The 23,148-nt window shown below is 36.9% G+C and overlaps 1 protein-coding gene across 1 annotated transcript in view; it reads right to left on the bottom strand.

The window, feature by feature from the left end:
• Positions 1-23,148, bottom strand: part of RFX3 (regulatory factor X3) — a 172,440-nt gene that overhangs the window by 61,855 nt on the left and 87,437 nt on the right. Inside the window, exons 3-4 of the mRNA XM_083352548.1 lie at positions 13,800-13,897; positions 8,803-9,061 (exon numbers count right to left, since the gene is read on the bottom strand). Coding sequence (XP_083208674.1) covers positions 8,803-9,061; positions 13,800-13,897 — 357 coding nt within the window. The remainder of the gene's footprint in view (positions 1-8,802; positions 9,062-13,799; positions 13,898-23,148) is intronic.

The following is a 23,148-nucleotide window of genomic DNA, read 5'->3' as shown; positions in this document are numbered from 1 at the left end:
GGGGGCCTGGGCAGGAGTGGGACAGATCTGAGGGTCTCTGGCGGAAGAAGGGTCTCTGGGCCAGGGCCAAGGCAGCGGGGGCCGTTCCCTCACTGTTTCCAGGATGGCTTCGCGGGCCGCATGAAACCACTTTGCGGGCCGGATCCGGCCCCCGGGCCTTGTGTTTGACACGTCTGATCTAGACCATCCCCCTTCATAATTTGCCAGCTTTAAGCAGGGATTCTTGGAATTTCTTCTCTCTTCCTGCATTTTCAACCTACAACTTCCAGAAATGCATAGGCCTTTTAAATAAATGAGTCTTTCTCAATTTCAACTGATTTCTACAGTTGGTATCACATTCTGTAGTTGCATCTGGAACTGTATGATCCAAGCAAGCCCACAAAGTCCTAGCTATAAAGGAATGGAGGAAATGGCACAGTATGTAACACTATATAGTCCTAGCTGGTTCCTCTTTGAAGCAGGGAAATGTTTTTCTTTGTACAACATGCATGCTCAAGTTCCTCACTAGAGAAGTGGGACACACTTACTTCAAAATCACAACACTCCTAAAAAATCTTCTAAGTAAGATTTTTAGGTTACCACTGAAATTATTTCCCTTCCTCTACTATTCTCATCAAGAAAAAGGAAGTCAAAATGAAGCACTCATTTCATTTGGCTTCCTCTCTTTCCCCCTTCCCCAAATAGTGACATAGCAAGGATTTATTTCTATCCCTGGACACAATCACAAAGGAAGAATCCTGGTCTTATTTACTGTTAATCTTCAAGAATGAATGAATGAAAATGTTATGATGGACTTAGATCAGAGTATACTTAAAATACGATCAGATTAAGGTACAGAAGTATTAAAATAATAAGAAATTACTACTCATAAACTTTGAAAACATTTGTTCTAAACTTTCTTTCCAAACCTAGACACTAGACAGAAATAGAGCCAGAAGGATGGGTTTTAGAATATGAATAAATATTTGGCTTCTCTTCTCCCCAAAATTATAATGACTGCATAAATTAAAGAGCAACAATAGAATTGTTCCGCATCATCTCAGTTGAGACTGTGGACGACAGGCTCCTTCACTTTCAGTACCAGAAAGCAAGAATTAAGACGGAAAGAGATTGCAGTTGTATGATAATGCACATGCACTGCACATTAAAATCCAAAATGAAATTCTTGGCATCTACAGTTGGATCAGGTCATAAAGACCACTGCCTATGTGGTTGGACATGTAATCTGACTCATAATAGTATCCCGCAGTGATTATTCCAGAAAGTCATTAACTGTTTTGGACCCTAATGAAGAATTATAGCAGAATTTGTTTCTTTCCATTTTTCTCCCTATTCTATTGTATCACATGATTGCTAAGTTCATGAGCGAGGATTTTTTTAGAGCATAAATTCTTATAGAAATACCATGCTTAAAAAGAACAAGTTCTTACTGCAAAAAAACTTGTTTTAACATTGAAATATAAGTTAAAAGTTAGGTAAACTGAGCTCAAATTGTGATTTTATTTTTTTAAAAACACAAAATCTAGCATATGTATTGGTAGTTTGTTCCACATTAAATTAATTACGTACATTTGAAAACAAGTTGCTTTATGTGAAGAGAATGTTCCATTCCTTCACACTCACAAAGCCCTAGCTGAGAATGGTTATTATATATACCACTAAATATCAAGGAAGAATGATCAGGTTTTCTCAACAAATTAATATTAAAGTAAGACAGAATGAATAAACTTTGTAAGAGAAAACAACATAGGAAGTTCATGCTGCAACTTTCTCTGAAGCAACTCCCTTCCCCAAATGGCTAATGGTCAATTTTTTTTAAAAAAAAATGGCTGTTTGCTTTCTTCAATGTATTTCATTTGATCATTTATCAATTCAATCCTATCTGCTGCTTAGGGACTACAAATACACTTGCTAACTTATGATTAAGCAAGATCTATCTTCCTACCTACCTACCTATCTATCTATCTATCTCAGGGGTCGGCAACCTCGGCTCTTTTATGACTCGTGGACTTCAACTCCCAGAATTCCTGAGCCAGCTATGCTGGCTCAGGAATTTTGGGAGTTGAAGTCCACAAGTCATAAAAGAGCCGAGGTTGCCGACCCCTGATCTATCTAGATCAAAGAATGGGGCAAGCTTTGCCCCTTCCCCATATGGGTAGCCCTTGACTTACAACAGTTCATTCAGTAACCATTCAAAGTTACAATGGCACTGGAAAAAATGACTTATGACCATTTTTCACACTTACAACCGTTGCAGTGTCCCCATGGTCACATGATCAAAATGCAGGCACTTGGCAACTGACTCATATTTATGAGGGTTGCAGTGTCCTGCGGTCTTGTGACAACCTTTTGCGACCTTCTGACAAACAAAGTCAACGGGGAAGCCAGATTCACTTAACAACCATGTCATAACTTAGCAACTGCAGTGATTCATTTAACAACTGTGGCAAGAAAGCTCAGCAAGCAATTAGGCTCAATTGTAGCCATAAGTCGAGGACTATCTGTATCTGGAGAAGTCAGAGGTTTGATTCTGATGCTGCAGTGGCTTCAAAAGAACAAGGAAACTGTTAGCATCTCTGCGATGTTTCAGGAAACCCCACAGAAACTTGAGAAACCTCAAGATTTCTTGCTGCTTTTCAAGTTTCTGAGCACGATAGGAATCTCCCATCTTTCTCCTTAGCCACAGAAAAGGACAGGCTATCTGAAGCTAGATATTAAGCTCAGCATAAAAAAAAAAGTTTTCTACTTCTATTGGGGAAGCAGAACCATGTTGAGATGCTCACATCAAAGATTAGATAAAGCTAAACTGCCATTTGACTTATTCCATTATATGTTACACATTATGCAGCTATATGAAAAAGTAAGTACAACCCACTGATATGTTTAGTTTTTCAACACACTTCAACACGGAGATATTTGATCTTTATTTCAACAATACTGATAGATTAAAGGTAAAGGTAAAGGTTCCCCCGCACATGCGTGCTAGTCGTTTCCGACTCTAGGGGCCGGTGCTCATCTCCGTTTCAAAGCCGAAGAGCCAGCGCTTGTCCGAGGACGTCTCTGTGGTCATGTGGCCGGCATGACTGGACGCCAAAGGCGCACGGAACGCTGTTACCTTCCCACCGTAGTGGTCCCTATTTTTCTACTTGCATTTTTACGTGCTTTCGAACTGCTAGGTGGGCAGAAGCTGGGACGAGTAACAGGCGCTCACTCTGCTACGCGGCACTCGGGATTTGATCCACCAAACTGCCGACCTTCTGATCGACAAGCTCAGTGTCCTAACCCACTGAGCCACCGCGTCCCTACTGATAGATTAGGGGGATATAATATCATGTACCATTTAAATGTTTTAGTCCATTGTGCAATTTAAATAAATATAAATGCAAATGTTGTATGTGGGAAAAGTAAGAACACCCCTACATTCATCACTACCTCAAATGCTTCAAGTTAGAATCAGGTACATGAGATCAGGTTCCAATGTGTGGAATATTGTTAGATAGAATCTGGGAATAACTTGTCTTATTTAAATCTCAGAAGTTTAGTTACATTTGCTCTTTCTTGTTGAATTGTGTGCTATCACCGTAGCTTAGATTGAAAGAGCTCTCTGAGGCCTTCAGAAAGAAGGTTATAGAAGGCTGGGAAAAGATTTTTAAAGGATTGCCCACCAAATGGACAACAATCATCCCGCTATCCAAAAAAATCCAAAAGAAGATTTTTAAACAATTGTCAATTTGTCTAAGCCATGCCATCCCACCAAGTTCAATCTGAGAGCAAAACATAAGTTGTTGATAGAAATCTCCCAGTATGGACCCCACAATTTCATCAAGTGATTATAAGGTAGCGCTCACCATTACTGATGTGAAAGTGCATGAATCTACAATTAGGACAAAACTACACAAATTAATTTTACACAGGCGAGGTGTGCCAGGAAGCACATCCGGACAAGACTGAAGTTTCAATAAAGGAGAATATTTGTAGCTCAGGGTTGAAATGAGGGATCCTTGATACTCTCTGAGCTTGCTTATTTACTTGCAGATGTTTTATTACCCAAACTAGGTAACATCATCAGTGCTGTGTTAAAAAGAAAACTTACTTGTACTTACTTTTTCACATGACTGTATTTCAAAAACACAATATACACATTAAAAACGCTTTTAATAAAACATCACCTGATAAACATTCATGCTGAAATTGCAATAGATATTAATATAGTTCTTTCTGATATAGCAAATTCTCAATTTAACCTGTTTGTAATCAAGGATTTAATCCACGCTCACGGAAACTAATGGTTAAAATGAAACCCTGAATAATTGTGATATTGTCTAGTCGTCTCCCATTTCAAATTTGGGATCATGATGATTATTCCAGGTATTCAAAAAATGAAGCTTTTTCTGTAAGCTAATAAAGATTTTGAAAATGAGGACTTTGCTTACAATCTTCAATTGTCTACTTGCATTGAACCAGTTTTGTTTAATCAGGATAGCATCTCTGAATTACCCCTCCAAATAACAATGCTAAAAATCTCAGAAAATATAATCCATTGTTTGTTTTCCTCGGAAAAAAAGAATTCCCACTGGATTCTCAATAGCATGGTAGCAACGAAGTTCAACATTTCAAAATCTAATTTCCGCATTTCACTTGCTATGCTTTGTTACACAGACTTGTAAACATCTGATGTTTGGATTTCTTTTTTAAAGGGAAATTAGAGAAGTACTAAATTAGAGAAGCACTCCACATTGGTGTCATCAAGTAATTGATGAAATGGGGATTAAAAAAAAGAACTTGCCTGATTTCTTTTCTATTTGTCATGCCATATAAAACCCATCAGTGAGTAAGCTTCCGTTATCAGGTTGCAATGCACTAAAGCCTTGAAACAGTTCCCTTTATTGCATTCTATAATATGACTCATCATATTTCATGAAAGAAAAAAAGTTATCGTGGATGAAAAAAATTGTAACAAATAAAAGCAGAGCTAACATGCAGTTCAAAATAATGACTAATTCACAATATAGAAATAAATCTGAATTTTGAATTTACCAGCTACTGTTTAATCGTTTGCTATTTTAACATCTATTAGTCACAATATTAAAAACACATAAGCAGCTTGAACATTTCTATCTTGTTCAAGCTTTGCAATTTTTTAATTATCTTTTTTTCATTTGCCAAACAGATGGTACATGGAACAATTAGATAGGGTACCATGTAAAGCATCTCCAGCTGATAAGTATATTCTAGAGATCGATAAATTAAAAAGAATACCAAGTGTACTTTTTAAATTGAAGGTTTTGTAGCTCCTATTGTTGAAGAATAGAAGGAAAATTTATACACATTGGATTCATTTAAATATACTAAATAACACAAGATTTGTAATGCTTCTTCTGCATACCTACCAAAATGAAGAAATGCAACTAATATTAATAATTGTTTAAATAAACCATTTTCACAATTCAGGATTTGAAATTATAATTTAATACAAACTATCATTAAATTAACAGTAATTTATATAGTGCAGGCAACATGTCATTATGTACTTAATCTAAACCAGAAGTTTCAATAATTCTCTTCAAGATTAGCTATAACTCATCTTTGCTATTACGCCATATTATGGTTTAGCATGAAATGGATATGAAGCCACTGTTATGTAGCAATAAAACAATTTTAAAAACTGAAGTAATTATTTATTAAATAACAATTTCAATTTTTAAGATTAGCCCAATTTCAAATATTTGGAAATCACAATCTTATATAAATAGTTTACCACCTAAAATGTATTCAGAACTTCCCCATATTCAAAACTCTTTTTGCAAGCCTGGATTCTAAAATTCTTGTAATGTTGAAAATTATAGAATTCCCAATGTATTTATATAGTTTTATTAAACTGTATAAATACATGGGGAATTCTATAATTTTCTCTTTCAATTACAGATTCTACTCTTGTGCTCTAATACATCATTTGTGGTAGTTTAACCCTCTCTTTCTCCACTGCCTATTTGCTTTAATTATGACGACAGGAGTTTTTTCATTCTTCATGCTATTATAAAGAACATGAAATTAACAACAACAACAACAACAAGCTAAAGTTGGTCATTTCTCTCGTACATTTGGAAAACTTGCTATTCAGACATAAAAGAAGTCAGAATTCTTATATTAAAATTCTACTCACCAGATTTTTTTTTCAGACCTACTTACATAGTGGGGAAATGTACAATTTAAGGGGAAATAAACTTTACTGGTAGTCCCGAGGTACAGACCTAATGAAGCCTAGCCATTAGGCTCGCAAGTTAAAAAACTCATTAAATGAATCAGATACAATTTTACAAATTTGTAAAATCAAATTCATTAATTAAATCAAATGGGTTGGTAAATGAACGAAAATCTGGCTATTTCCTCCGATAGCTGCCATGTTAACTGAACTGAGAGGGTTTCCCGCCAGCCACCAATCAGCTGTTTTGGGTGAGCTGGCTCAGGAACTAAATTACCTCCAAGCAGGGCTTAGAGTCATTGCTGTTACTTTTTTTTTTTTTAAAAAAATTGTTACTAGCCAGCTCAAGCATCTTCAGCTAGCTGCCCTGCGGGGGGCGGGGGGGCGGGGCGGGGGGGGCGGCGCTTGCTTTAAAAAAATAAAACAAAAACTTAGCACTAATTAGCTTAAGAGTCTCCAGCCAGGCACATAGACAGGGATGGGGGAGGAATTTGCAGAACTCTTGGCTTGCAATAGTAACAGAGATAGAATGTACCTTGAGGTCATCTAGTCTAACCCACTGCTCTCACAAGAGAGTATTTCTGATAAATGCATATCCAATCTCTTCTTAAAAGCACTCACAACCTTTGGAGGCAATTTAAATTTAAAACCTACAAACTACAGTAATATTTGCTAATCTCCAAAGTAAAAGCTCAATAGTTTGCAAACACAGTTTGCAAAGTAAAGTACTTAAAAAGCAGAGCAGTTCCCAAAATAATAATAATAATAATAATAATAATAATAATAATAATAATAATAATAATAATAATAATAATAAGAAGAAGAAGAAGAAGAAGAAGAAGAAGAAGAAGAAGAAGAAGAAGAAGAAGAAGTAGTTGGAAGGGACCTTGGAGGTCATCTAGTCCAACCCCCTGCTCAGACAGGAAACCCTATACCATTTCAGAAAATGGCTGTCCAGTCTCTTCTTAAAAACTTCCAGTGTTGGAGCATTCACCAATTCTGGAGGCAGGTTGTTCCACTGGTTAGTTGTTCTAACTGTCAGGAAGTTTCTCCTTAGTTCTAGGTTGCTTCTCTCCTTTACTAGTTTCCATCCATTGCTTCTTGTCCTGCTTTCAGGTGCTTTGGAGAATAGCTTGGCTCCCTCTGCTTTGTGGCAGCCCCTGAGATATTGGATCACTGCTATCATGTCACCCCTCACCCTTCTCTTCGTTAAGCTACACATACCCAATTCCAGCAACCGTTCCCTATATGTTTTAGCCTCCAGTCCCCCAATCATCTTTGTTGTTCTTCACTGTACCCTTTCTAGAGTCTCAACATCTTTTTTACATCGTGGTGACCAAAACTGGATGCAGTATACCAGGTGTGGCCTTACCAAGGCATTGCAAAGTGGTATTAATACTTCACGTGATCTTGATTCTATCCCTCTGTTAATGCAGCCTAGCACTGTGTTGGCTTTTTTGGCAGCTGCAGCACACTGCTGGCTCATATTGAAGTAATTGTCCACTAAGACTTCGAGATCCCTCTTACAGTTACTACTATTGAGCAAGGTACCACCTATACTATACCTGTGCATTTGATTTTTCCTGCCTAAATGTAGAACCTTACTTTTTTCACCATTGAATTTCATTTTGTTAGATAGCGCCCAGTGTTCGAGTCTGTCCAGATCCTCCTGTATCTTAAGCCTGTCTTCTGGAGTATTGGCTATTCCTGCCAGCTTGGTGTCGTCTGCAAATTTAATGAGTTCCCCATCTATCCCTTCATCCAAATCATTGATGAAGATGTTGAAGAGCACTGGGCCCAGAACAGAGCCCTGGGGCACCCCACTACACATTTCCTTCCATGTAGATGCAGTTCCATTGAGGACCACACGCTGAGTACGGCCTGTCAGCCAGCTACAAATCCATTTGGTGGTGATGCTATCTAACTCACATTTTTCTATCTTATCAAGTAGTAGGTTGTGAATTACTTTATCAAATGCCTTACAGACTAAGTTAGTACAGAGTAACAAAAAAAATGTTAAAATACTTACAGAAGTAGAAGACAGTAGCAGACTGCAGCAAAAGCAAAAACTGGTGCCAGCACAGCTCTTTGGCCATGTGATCAGGGACCAAAAAACCCCAAAAACCTCTTCTAGCTTCTCATACACCCAAATGGCCCAGGCAAGTCACAGAAATAAAAATGGCCACCGCTGCAGTAGTGACTGAAACCAACTCACATGGCTACAGAGGCCTCTTTTTGGTCTCAATTGAATTTCTAATATAAATACCCTTTCTGAATTAATTTGTTTTTTGTGAAAACTTGCTAAATAAACGCTCGTACCTGGGGGATTACCTGGGGTATTTAAAAACAAAGAAATAAACTTCTGGGCAATAGGATATTCTAATATACCTGAATAATAGTAAAAGTTCATATTATTTCTTCTGTGCATTGTTGATAAATTATTTGGTGTAAATTTCACTCAACTCTTATTCTGTTGCAGTTGTACAATTGGATGGCACCTCCTTAAGCAAACCTACTTCTGCAGCTGAGAACAAGCACAATTAAAAACAAAATGGACAGAATTCTAGCTATAAACAGACATAACAATCTGAATGACTTACTGTAGCAGGGGATGCTCGTGTTGTATGAGTAACAGAATGGCCAGAGTTCTCCATTGAATTGCCAATCAGGTAGGTACCCCCAGTGCTGCTGATGAGCTGTCCTCCTGTGACACCCATCTGAAGGCCTCCAGTGCCCACCATACTGTGAGAAGAGACTACTGTGGTCACCTGTGCAGAACTTCCTTGGGTATCAAAGTAATTCCCCCCAGTGTTTTGGCTGTACATCTGAGTTTCTGTGTAAGGATACGTTGTTGTTCGTCTTAAGTAAAAGAAATGAAAGAAAAGGTTACTTATGTGTTGTCTTTACTGGAGGGCATCAACATTTTCACTTAAGGTGCAACCAAATTATGCATTATCTTATAGCATTTACTAGGGTACAGTTGAACTTTAAAATCTTATCACATTTATTGTTCGTTCAGATTCATATCCTGCTTTTTCTCTAGAACGTAAGGTAACTTACAAAGAGTTCTCCCTTTCATCCATTACAAGAACAAAATCGAAAGGTAGACTCAAAAGGAACGACTAACTTGATGTCCTCCACTGAAATTTCACCAAGAGTAGAACTGAATGTCAGTCTCCCCAGTTCTTAGTCCTGCACTTCAAACATTGAAAAAGTGATTAAATATTACCAGGCACTTGAAAAAGCTAGCTTTTGTTCCCTATAGGCTGATATTAACAAATTCTTTGTTAATACTGAACACAATATAATCATCCAATGTATCATAAGTGACATCACTTCAATGCTAGCAGCAGTCTGTACAAAGTCCTTTTCAGATCCTCCTTATCAGTGCACAACATTGAGGACTGAGCAGGTAGAAACTAAATTCTTGGAGTTTGGGCTTGTTTACAGTCAATGGCTCTTACTGATGTTTAGCTGAAGAGCCAAAGGCTGTTTAGCTGTCTTAAGGCTGTGGTTAATATTTTGCTTGCGCAAGAGTAGAAACCTTATGAAATAATCAGGTGGTGAAATTATCCTAGCTAAATAATATGGCACTGCAAGGGTAAATCTGCTATATTTTCTGAAGTTTCAAGGGTGGTATGCACATGGCACACACCCACACAGTGATTTATTCCCAGCTGACTCTCTTAAGTTCTATGTAAATGTCACGACAATGATCTGTCGCCTTTTATAAATTAGTATTCCTGCCATCTCATCTTGCCTCAGCAAGTACCTGAGTTGAATGCGACCCTGAATTTTCTTTCATCTGATCATTTAGAAGGACTCATTTATTTGCAGCATACTGATCTTTGTCTAGAAGTTGCTATTTAGCTTAAAAATTATTTTACAGATATATTTCATTCTAGCAAGAAAAGTCTCTTTCTTTTTTTGCAAATATTCTCCACCTAAATGCTCATTAATTCCACGTAGGTTAATTGCTAATAGATTTGAACTGAAAGATCCTTGATTTAAATACCTGTTCATTCTGTATTTATTTTAAATTTCACTCTGCCAAACCATCATTCAAAATACACAGATTTCAGTTACATATAAACATTCTTCTACATATACTGCTTGCAAATAATGCAGGCTTATAATATTAATACATTTTAATAAATTTAAAAATGCTAATGATATACTGAGGCACATTTTCCTTTTGAATCAAGAGTTTTCATAAAATTAAACTCCGTTTCTTTTTCTCTCTCTCATTCACAGTGACATTTTTTTAAAAAAATAAGTGACTTTTTATAAGTATTAGAACCAGTAACTGGTACAGAGATGTTATGGATTTTTCCAACTGACTGTTCTGGAAATGGAATCTGAGCATTATGTTTCTTATTTGCAAAGGGACTTATTGTAAAGGAGGCAAAATTTACAGAAATGGCCGCACAAAATCCTCTCCCTTCTATATAACCAATGTTGAAACACATATAAAAGGGCCTGAGCTTTGTTCATGAGGCTACATCAACCATCCTGATTTTTTTAAAAAAAAAAACAAACTTCAATGGTCAAGGTGCCATAAAGATCACCACCATACAAAGGGATTTCTCTTCATCCTCACAACAGAAACCCTGTGAAGTATGTTCAGCTGAGACTGAATTATTGTCCCACAATCACCCTGTTAAGTTTCCATGTCTAAGGATTTTCCTGAACTTGGATCAACTTTAGTCCATTACCTTAGTCGCTACACATACTCGACAGAAGGTGCTACTGTTCTGAATACCATGCTATTCATATTTTCTAGTTATGCATTTTAAAATAACTGTGTTTCTTTTGTACCAAGGTTAAGAATATAGCAGAGAAAGCTGTCAACAGAAGAAATAACAGAATGCAGTCAAAGACTGCTATTAATGAAAGAAAGCTGATTAATGAAATCATCTTATGGGGGAAACCCTGATCATCTTTTCTGTGTTCTGTATAATTTCAGAGGAATAAGAACATACAGCTAAGAAAATCATTCAGAATTAGCAATATGTATACTTCAGATGGGATTTAATAGCTCAGAAGTAAAAAAAGGAACTTCTCCAGATATTTTTGAAATGCAATCTCAGCATACCTCACTGGGACAGGTGGAAGATGTAGCTCAGCAACAGCTAGAGCGCAGTATAAATTTCTCCCTCCTTTTAAAGGACAATTACAGTGGATGGCATAGATAATCACCCACTATTCTACACCCTTCCCCTCTGCCTCAGTTTCATATGATATATTGCAGAGATGTTAATAACATGAACCTGACATAAATGTGTACACAGAAAAATATAAGTGCAATAAAGAAGATTGACACAGCGCTATGCAATGCTACATGTAGCATAAGATCTTAACAATAGTGTACTTAAATCCTAGTTTTCCACATAGTACCGTATTTTCCGGCGTATAAGATGACTTTTTAACCCATTAAAATCTTCTCAAAAGTTGGGGGGTTGTCTTATACGCCCAGTCGTCTTATACGCCGGAAAATAGTACATAAATCAATCGAGTGCCCCCATTCTTGCAAAGCAACTTCAAGCCTCCTTAGTCCAGTCCCCCCTCCAACGTGACTCTCCCTTCCCACCCCCAAGAGCCTCTAAGCCCTTTCCCCTCCCCCTTGCAAACACCAGACCCCGGGAGCTCTTGCGTTTATTCCAAAGGGTGGGTGGAAGGAAAAGCCCCTTTCGGCTCCGGCGTGGCTGCAAGTCGACGAGCCCGTTAAGGCACGCCCTCCCCTCTCACTGTGGAGGAAGCAGGGCAGGCTGGCGTCAGGCGGAAGCCGGCAGGGCAGCCCTGCGCACACGCGCGCTCCCCGGCTGCTAAGGAGTCCTCGGAGAGCCGTGGCAGGCGCCTCACGCCCTTCCCTCTTGAGGCGGCACCGGCGGAGCCGTCTGGCGTCGGGCGGGAACCAGCAGGGCTTTGCACCATCTGCATCAGATGGGTCTGAATCGGGCTTGTGTCGGACACTTCGCAACTGGCATGTAAGTATTTTCCGGCGTATAAGATGAAAAATCTTGAAAATCTTCTCAAAAGTCGGGGGTCGTCTTATACGCCCAGTCGTCTTATACGCTGGAAAATACGGTACTTACCATTTCTTAACATGAAAATGTTTGTCTACTGATACCAATGTCCAAAGCATTTACTACGCTTACCTCATCATGCCATATATGCTTATAATTCAAATTATAACTTAAATTTAATTGAAGGCATTACATTATAAAACTGACAATCACCAAAATCTTCCCAGAAACATTTTTCCTCACGTCAAGGGCATTATTAGACTACTTACACTCCAGCCCTGACATCTGTGATTGGCAGCATCTTTCCAAGTTTTCAAAGCAACAACTTTTCTTGATGTAATAATTTAGGCAGGTTTACTTAGAAATGAAGTTTAAAAGAACTATGTAAGACTTAGTCACCAGAAATTGTGGTAAAAACTGCAACTGGGATCTTTTGCATGTAAACTTTCTATTGAACCACAGGCTGTTAGTGCCCTTTTCCAGAAGCAATTCTACTTAAATATGGAGATGTTGCAACAATCTGGGGAATCCAGATTCACTTAAGAACCGTGTTACTAATTTAAGAACTGCATTGATTCACTTAACAAAGGTGGCAAGAAAAGTCATAAAATGGGGCAAAATTTACTTAACAAATTTTTTACATAACATAAATTTTGGACTTGATTGTGATTGTAAGTTGAGGACTATCTGTATATTTTTATATACAACAACAACTTTATTGATTAGCCCTTGGGCCATATCAAAGTGCAAAGTTCCAGCACAAATTTTTACTAAAATTTGATAAAAGCAATTTAAAATGGAATTTGATAAAATACAATTTAAAATGGAATTAGAATAAAATACAATTTAAAATGAAATGGTAATAAAATACAATCTAAAATGAAATGGTAATAATGTACAATAATTTAAGATATAGATACAGTATGATAAAATTATATTTCGGAGTCGCCCTTGCAATCTACCCCAATCAGCCCCACATATGCAGATCTCAACTGGACCATTTTGTTTAGGTACTGTGCTACGTTAAATGTTATTTTCAAGTTCTGGCCGGACATACGGTAAGTTGTTTTGATATGGGGATCCCAATGGCTCATTCGTTTGGTATATAGAGCAAGATACCTGTCTCTCACCCTCTTATACAGGCAACAGTCAAATAGGATGTGAGCCAGGTCTTCTATTTCTGCTGCTCCGCAAATGCAGAGACGTTCATTATAGGGTATAGCATGAAATCTCCCATATCGGACCATTGTGTCAAGCTGTTTGAATCTCGCTCACGTAAATATCTCCCTGAGATGTTTTGGGAGTTGTGACTTCAAATAACTGTCTACATAAAAACCCTATTTTTATGATATGCAGAAAATTATATATTATGTAATTTTTTTAAAAAAAATATTCTTATTTTGGTAAAGACTTATTTCATTCTTACTTTTGAAAATAAAAAGCTTTGATTTTAGAGAAAATGGTTTCTAGAGAATGTTGAAGACTGCAAAAAATAAATAAATCTGTTCAATTCTGTGTGTTATTGGGATGAAAATGTTTTACTTCCATAGACACCCAGATGTTTTACTCACATAGCTCCATTTGTGTAGACGGTGTCACTTCCCTCCACATACTGCACCTGGGCTGGATATACATGTTGCACTTGTTGCACAGTTTGTACTTGTTGAACCTATAAATAAAATACACTATAAGACAAGCTTTGGAAATTGGGGGGGGGGGACATTTATACATCTCATCTGTACAGTTTTAAAAAGACTAGTGAGACATCATCAAACTGCACAGCAAATTTGCCCCCCAAAAATCTACAACACACTATCAAAGATGCTGTTTTTCTGACAGGCAGCATATATTATTCACTTTTGAATGTACATATTACTTTTCAGGCTGCCTCCACAGCTCCACATTCAGTGTATAATGGGATTCCATTATTTACCAAATTATTATTCACATGTTTTAATTTCAGCTGGAAGGTCTCCGCAAGAAGTTGGAATAATAACACATATAAACCTACAGTGATTATAAACTGAGTTTTATTTTAAAGTGTTCAATTGCACAAGCTGTTGTTCCCTGAGACTCACATGCTCCTTCCAGCAACAATCTCCCCTGGGCAATATTGCCCAAAGACAGTCCCACAGAACCTGGCACAACAAAGTCATTTGTGCTGTTGGAGCCGTCTCATACTATGCTGTTTGACCAGGTACAGTATTTCTAGCTTGAAGAATGGGTGAGACCTCTACCCATTTTATTTAGAATCCACATAGCTGTTGAGATAGCCCTGCTTCTCAGAAAGTATTAATTTTAGTAGCAAGCATACTGAAACACCCATGGCAAATGTAATTGGATAGAATAATGATGCCATATGATGTTACTTACCCTGCAGTGACACAGATGTATTTTAAAACGTTTAACCAGTATTATAAAAAGCTTTTAGTAATATTTCATCTCCCTTGATAATCGCATTTCCCTTATCGTTTTTATGTGATTTATGTACCATTAAAATCAAAAAACATTTAATCGTAACTGTATTTTTCAACTTTACCTGGAGCCAGAGTTTAACATTATTGTATTTGTTAAGTCAGTGTCCAACAAATCATATTGTAAAAGAAAATGCTAAACAATCGTTCTCTGCATTGATCAGGAATTGCAATATAAAAACTTCATTGTATGAATCATGAAATTGATTTTAAAAAAGCTGCCTGCAAATATCTTCAAACTCAAAAACTATAATGCACTATTTTATCTTCCTTTATTGGTTGAACATATCTAGGATTTATTATTATTATTATTATTTGTACCATTTGGACAAAAATAAGCAATTTCATAGCTTTGAATTTTTTAGGAAACTAATTATGAAAGATAAAAGGTTCAGGGCTGTACCTTTGAAAAACTAAAACTCATAATAAGATATTGTTTAGCTTTTATCTCTCACTAACTAAAGCATCTTGAAACGCAGCACAACACGTGATCTAGGAGGCACTCTTCTCAACAATGACAAAGCAGATTTTAGAACAGAGCACAAGTCTTTGGGGTTTAAAATTCATGGGAATCCCCTCTGGCAATTAGAGAGAACATCAGAGTTCAAGAGAGATTATCATGCAAAGCAGCAGTTGGAGGGAAAATAAAGCAGGAGATAGTATAAAAGACAACAAAAGCACTTTTCTTTTTGTTCTCCAAATTAATTTGTGGTTCAAATTAAAATGAGCACCCTGCGATGAGGAAGAGCACCTGAATGTCAAATCATAGAAAAATCCATGTGGTTTTGCCTGTTTTTTCTCTTCGGAATGCATCCACAGGTCCCTGCCCACACAATCAAGCACACTGCCTTGGCCACGGCTGTTCTCTCCAACACCAAGCTTTACAACTATTGTCATCTTTTGCTAGTTCTTTCTTCTCTTCTTGCAAAGTCAAAAACTACTACTCCTACTCAGAATTTAAAAGAAAAAAACTAAACAGTAAAACCAATGTAATAATAGTGGTTTGCGGTATTCTGAAGGTCTTTCCATGTGGGCTATAATAGGAAATAAGTTCTTTTCACTGGTGAATCTCATGTTCTGGAATGCCTTGTCAATCTGAATACTACACTGATTTTCTTTTAATGTCCAGCAGAAAAATGTTACTTTTCCATAGATTCTTAGTTTTAATCTGCATTTATTCTGAAACTACTATTTTATTATGTCTTTCATTGTTGCCAAATCAAAGCAGATCAAACTTTCTTACAATCCCAGACCAGAATACAGTCCAAATATTGGTTGTTAAAAATAAAATATGCAGTAGTGATAATAGTTAATTTAAAAGTAGACATCCTGGCTCTTATTTTAAGTATCTTAGTTCAAATCAGTGCTATGTTATAATCTTTGTTGCTAAGAGACAACATTTGGCAACTAAGAAAGTCCCCTTAGACTCTGTCACTAAAAGGGATTAAATGTAAAATTCATTTGTATAAAAATAAATAAATAGAAGCTGAATTTAACTGGCTGAGAATGAGGGTATAATTGACAGTGAAGTGCCCATGGATGTGTTCATTTACTTCAATCTTATCTTGGAAACTGTTTTACAAAGCTTGCCTTATAAAACAGGTGATGGTAGAGCATTAAATTGAGTTCTGGACAATGCTCATTAGTATTTGGGATGATCAGCAAATGGAGATAAATTGCCAGACCTGAGTTTTGAAAATTGCTGATGGCTGATATTCATATTTCTTAGAAGTTCCGTTTTCGTCAGTCTGTAACTCTATGTCCCACACTCTGTGTTTAATTACCACTTTAGTATTACCTAATCCTAGAAATAAAAAAAATATTTGGCTAAAAGCCCCAAGAATATAGATCTGTAATAAGAAGAATAAGATTAGTAAGAACAACAGATCTGCAAAGAAGCTGAAGAAACAGTGCACCACCTAGTTAGTTGTTGCAAGAATATCGCAACAGTGTGACAAAGTAGCAACAATGGTGCATTGCAAGATCTGCAAGAAATACTATTTGCCTGCAAATGAAAACTGGTGGGACCATAAAATAATAAAAGTAAGAGAAAATGAAGAAGCTACATTGTTCTGGAACTTTAGAATTCAAACAGACACACACCTGCCACATAACATTCCAGACTTTAAAAAAATATTGATAAAAAAGACAAAAAAGTAGATAGTGAACTTGGCAGAACTGCAAAGACCACAAAATAGAAGAAAAAGAAATAGAGAAATTACAAAATACAAAGACCTGCAAATAGAAACAGAACAACGGTGGCAAAAGAAAGCAAATATAGTACCAATATTAATAGCTGCTTTGGGTGTGATGACATTTTTAACACCATCAAATAACATCTGCCTACCCAGGGTCTTGGGAAAGACTTGATAGGTTAAAAAAAAAGTCAAATCCAATGTAAACATCTGGAGAGGAGGAGGAGTAAAGAAGATCACTGTAACTGAATATAAATAACAATGTAACACAGTCACCAAAATCATTCACTAGAACATCTATAAAAATTATTATGTACCAGTAACAAAAAATTGGTGGGAACATAAGAGTTGAAAAAGTAGTCAAAAATGAGATGGTTCAATTACTGTGGGATTTGTAAATACAAACTAATAAAGACTTGATTCATAACACACCAGATAAAATTGAGGTTGAAAAGAAGATAGTGTGGAATTGATGTGGTAATACTGGGGGATAGTAGAGAAATGGAAAAGATCAATATCTGAAAATCAAAGTCTAAAGATTATGGCATAAACTAGATTTGGTGGTTCTAGTGGTTATCAGCACTGCACACTGACCAAATTTCTATTTGTCAATTACAAAAGGCCACACTCTTTGGATCCACATATGCCATATGACATGTTACAACATCCTAAGTTCTTGGGAAGGCAACACCAGCCGAGGAACTGGCAGCTGTGATTTCACAATGTTATGTATAATACTAATTTATTGCTAAAGCTAAAATAGTCAAATACCTATTGGTGCCAGAAAAAAATCTGAGCCAAGCTATCTGAATGACTAGTCAGACTTTGGCTTCAGTTTTGGGCAGCCTGAACTCTAATATTATACCATCTTAGAAATAGACTTGGGGGGCTTTAAGTTTAAGTTTATTATATTTATATACCGCCCTTCTCCCGAAGGACTCAGGGCGGTGAACAGGGCATATATAAAAATACAAAATACAAAAATTAAAAAGAGAATTAAATACGAGCCCACACTAAAAACAGTAGAAAAATGTAAAAAATCCCCAATAAAAAATTAAAAACCAGGCTGAACTTTTTTGAGGGCACAATGCTATTGTTGTTTAATTTTATATTGTTTTATTTCTGTGCAATAAATTCTGTGATAGATTTGCACATGTGTCACCTCTCTTGTGGGAGCTGCATTGGCTGAAAATTTGGAAGGTGGGGGGGAGAGGAATAAATATTTGCACTCTTAACTTTTTTGCATTTGCCTTGCCAACTTACCTATGTATATTAGTGTAGTGCCACCCCTGTAGGGACCACTTAAGTCTGGGCCCTCCGGACCTCCCCTCCAAGTGGCCACCAGCCCAAGGAGGTCTTTCACGTTGGCGCCTCTGCCTAACAGGGCATGTAACACGGTGGTATTCAGTCACAATCGACAGCCACACACATGGGGTGGTATGGTCGCTCTCTCGAGACGGTGACTCACGTGGGATGATGGTGGTTGATCTCAGGCAATAAGAACTTACAAGGAAGATGGTAGTCAATCTCTAATGACAACAATTTGCCCAAAACAATATTAATCAGCCTCTGGTAACGGCAACTTGCCTAGAACAATGGCAGTCAGTCTCTGGCGACAGTAACTTGCCTAAAACAATGGTAGCCAGTCTCTGGTGGCAACAACTTGCCCAGGGCGATGTTAATCTGTCTTTGATGACAACAACTTGCCTAAAACGATGGCAATCAATCTCTGGCACTGGCAAAGGCCTCCCTTGTCCACTCTCCTCACCCCTCTCTGACCTCACTCCATGTAATCCCTTTTTATCTCCCCCAGCTGATCTTATAAAGAAAAAAACCCTCTTACCTCCCATTAAAAGATCTATGCCAAACTCTTTCCTAACTCTCCCTCTGCCTAACTTACTCCAACGAGGGAAAGAAATTTAAACTCCCCAAATTACCCTCGCTCCCTCTCTTCATCTGGCCTGCCCGCAATGAAAGAGAAAGAAACAATAAAACTTCACTTTTCTCTCTCCCTCTCCCTCTCTCTCCCTGGCCTGCTTCAAGCAAACAGCTCCAACCAGCTACTCTCACCCTCTCTCTCTCTGCCTGGCCTGCTTCAAACAAACAGCTCCAGCAACTACTCTCACCCTCTATCCCTCCCTGCCTGGCCTGCTCCAGCAAACAGCTCCAGCAACTACTCTCACTCTCTCTATCCCTCCCCATTTCGTCCGGCTTCCCTGTAATGAAGCAAAAAAAGCAAACACGAAAACCCCAGCTTCTTACTCTCTCTTCAATCAGCTGGCTCAGAACCGCAAGCTCCACCAAGCCTTCTCTCTTCCTCCTTTCTATCAGCTTCCTCCTCCTTCTTCTTCCCTCCTCCAAGCCACGCCCTGCCGCCAGACCCATGCCAGCTGCCAGAGCTCCTCATCTTCCTGCCTAATCGGCAGGGGTCCTGCAAAGCCTCTCAGTTGGCCCCATTCTCACTCCAACTCCGCTACATGAGAAATATAATAAAAGTAGTACACAAGTTGAAGACTACCTGTAATACCTTTCCATCACATATAAATGACATCCCTCTCTTTGCTGATAGGAAATCTAGCTGTTATTTGTCAGTGCTATATACCAAGGCTTCAGTTTTCAGTTTTTTATGAGTGATAAAATTATTTGTAGCTCACGTGAAGTGGTGACCATGACCTAGCATATGTGTGAGTGAATCAACTGCAGACACAAATCACGTTGCTTTAAAATCAAATTTGTATATAAGTGGAAAACTGCCAAGGAAGTGTAGCACGGACACATTAGAAAACTTGTTAAAAATGAGGAAAGTGATAAAAAGGAAACTCAAGAGGGTTAAATCTCTCTAGAATGCTTGGAAGTTACTCAAATCATAATAACAGAAACTACCAAATTCAAAAGTCACCTCCATGACTAACAGGCAAGGTCAGGGAAGTAAAAAAGGAGTGTAATAAATAGAAGTCATGCTCCAACAAGAAATATGAAAAAGATCACAAACTTACATGAAAGAAATGGAAGCACAAATGCACAATGATAGTAAGATGGAGTGGGGGGAGATGAAAAAAATCAGAAGAAGGAATTAGTTAGGAAGGTAGGTAGCTGGGCCTTTGTAAGACAAGTAATTAAAGGAGCACTAAAGGAGAATGTGGAGATTGTAAAGAAGCTAAATGAGAGCATACCTTCTTTGCAGCATATGTAAAACCACTGAGTTAACATCACCAGGAAGTCACTGGATGTGAGACAAACACTAGTGTCAAGAGAAGTTCTAAACCTAATTGACAAATTGAAAACTAACAAATTGTTCAGTCCAGATGGTAACTATCCAAGAGTTCTTAAAATAAAACTCAAGGGTGAAATTTCTGATGTAATGGGAGGAATATGCAACATGTTCTAAGGTCAGCCTCTAAAGCTGGTCAAGTTCTAAAAAGAAATTCAGAGGAGATTCAATAATGTATAACGAATTAGCTTAACATCCTTTCTAGATAAAAATACACTATATGAAACACTACATATCAAGCATAAAAAAGAGTAATTTTTGACTACTACTGAATATCAGTAAGCAGATAGGCAAAATTGATCCCAAGGACAAATGAATGTTCTACTCAAAGAAATAAAAACCTGAATAAAATTTTTGCAGCCTGAAACGCTGCACCAATCGGATCACTGTCTTTCAAAAACAGTATTGAAAATTGGAAAAAGAATCACAAAAATCATCAAGTTACAGTAATCTCCCTAAGGGGATCCCTTTAAAGTAACTATCTCAGCTTTTTTTTTTTTTTAAAAAAAGGCAACTAAGAAAGCATTTTATAAGAATTTATAAAACCGTACCCAGATCAAGAAAGTGGATAGGTTCTTTTCCTTTTCTCATAATATTAGAAGAAGAAGTAATTCAAGGAAGCTGAATAACAAGAGAAGCAAAATGGGAAAAAGGGCTTCTCCACAAGGACACAATCAAATCACAGAACTTATAACTACCATCAACTATCTTATACAGTTTAAGATGAAATAGATTCATGGGAAATAACTAGTCAGGATGCCAGTGCAACATTTTCAATATCAAAGAGAGGAAGACAGTAAATTTAAAAGTCTAGTAAAATGATGTCAGAATTAGATTGAGAATATATTCTTTACACTGAAAGGAGACAGCAGAGCAAATTCTGAAACAAAGAGATTCCTTGGTTCACTTGAAACTAAAAAAAAAATATCAACCCATGTACAAGAATGAGAAGAATGTAAAAAGAGTTTTAAAAAAGCATGTAAGACTAAAATCCAAAAGGAAAAAAAGTGAAGTCCAAGTATATATGATTAATAGGAGAAAAAAGACTAATGGCAAGCACTTACGAAAGAAAAAGCAGCACAAAAAAAGAAACTGCCAAATGAAATGATCAATGAATCATGCCCTCATAATCCTTAGGGAAAGTAGGGTTTCAAAAAGGTATTCCAAAAGAACAAAGTGGCTTCTTTCCTTTTAAGAAAACATTTTGAAATGAAAAAGAGAGAGTGTAGATTTGTTGCACAGAAAATTACTCTGGGGAAAAAACCTAAAACCAAAATGTGAAAAACTGACATGTAGTTAAAATAGGACAGGAATGATGGGAACAAAAATTAAGCAAAAAGAAATTATGACAATATGTTTTGTTTTTAAAATAATAAGCCAACAAACAAGTGCAAAACACACTAGAGAAACATGTGACCCTTCCAAACAAATAAATGAATACTCAATCCTCTGGCTTTGCATCTATGAGCTTGCAATCTGAGAGACCTGATGAATCGTAGTACTGAAGAGATGGTGAGTACATATATGTGTGGACACACAAACACACACACACACACACACACACACCACTCAATTCCTCAATGATATGTTTGAAATGTGAAAATAGCTTAGCCTAACCATGAGTATCCCAACGTTTACAAAAAAAGAAGGAAGACTAAAAATGCACTGCTTGAAATATGCTTTGGGGATGAAGATAGTGAAAGACAGTAGTGATCACATTTATACTCTTCTCTTATTCTAAATCAAATACCTGAACTTTTACAAGACCCCAGATAAAATATTATCGACACAGAATTCACATTCTGCTTTCAAAATAGACATTTTCAAAACCATTTTGCTAATGGAGAATTTTGTAAGCTTGCACTCTCTTCTTCCTATGATTACCAAATCTACAAAACAGCCAATTTTCAGCCATGTTTTAGAGTCAACTAAACAATACGTTTAGTTAGTTTAGCAAAAAAAAACAATATGTTCTCCTCTCACTTACTGAGGCTACTTTAGTCACATGAGCAAATGATATCATAATGGGAAATAAAAAAGCAAAAAAGAAGTGCTGAGAACTGATCATCAGGAAACTGGAAGTAGGTATGTATAATATTGGGAGATGTTCACTTACTTCAATAGTAAGCTAACAAGAAGTACATGTTTACACCTAAGCAAAACAGAGTGACTATGATTCTCGTTAGAGCTGGAACAGGTGTTATTCATTCTTCCTATGCACATTAATGTCCATTCCCTTCTAAGATATCAAAGTGAAGTAACAGCTCAACAACAGCACTCTTTTTCATTCAAACAGAAAAATGCAAAATATATGTTAATATGATAAAAACAAAGCCTCTCAAATACTGTTTCATTAGTCATTATTTTCACTGTCATTTGCAGAAGAAAAGAATACTAAAACAAAGAATGTGTTAGTGTAAAATCTGTTGTTTCAAAAGAACAAATGGAGCATTAATTTATACATGCTGATGTTATATTTGTCAACAAAAACAAAAGTAGATAAACACATCCACTACAAAAACAAAAGCCATCTTGAGTAATTAAGCACTTTACATTTTTTCCCCAATAAAATGTATTTCTAAAAGAAGACAAAGCAGTGTCAGATTCATTCAGATTTATAAAGACAGCATCTGAAATATGCTTTTATTGCAGCACTTTTAAATGAGTCATGCCAAATTGGAAATATATGTAATAGATGAAATTCATCTGAAATGCTTATGTTAATCACCACAGAAATCATGAAAGCACTGTTAGCTTAGGATAAACTTATAATTACATATATGACTGAGGCTAGCTTATGTAATTATATGTGCTTAAATATAATTGTAAACAATTTGGTGCATTCTTGTATTTATTTCAAAATGTTGTTCTTATCAAAAAGAACAATTTATAGTCTATTTTTTTCACGCATAAGCAATCTATGCTTAAAATTTCCAAAAGGACTTTCTTTTCCTGATAGCCTCAGCCAGTTTCCCTAAAA

This window comes from Vipera ursinii (assembly GCF_947247035.1).
Source record: "Vipera ursinii genome assembly, chromosome: 2".
In the NCBI taxonomy this organism is placed as follows: domain Eukaryota; kingdom Metazoa; phylum Chordata; class Lepidosauria; order Squamata; family Viperidae; genus Vipera; species Vipera ursinii.
Note: the sequence above shows the minus strand (reverse complement) of the source record. Positions and strands in the feature narration are given on the sequence as shown.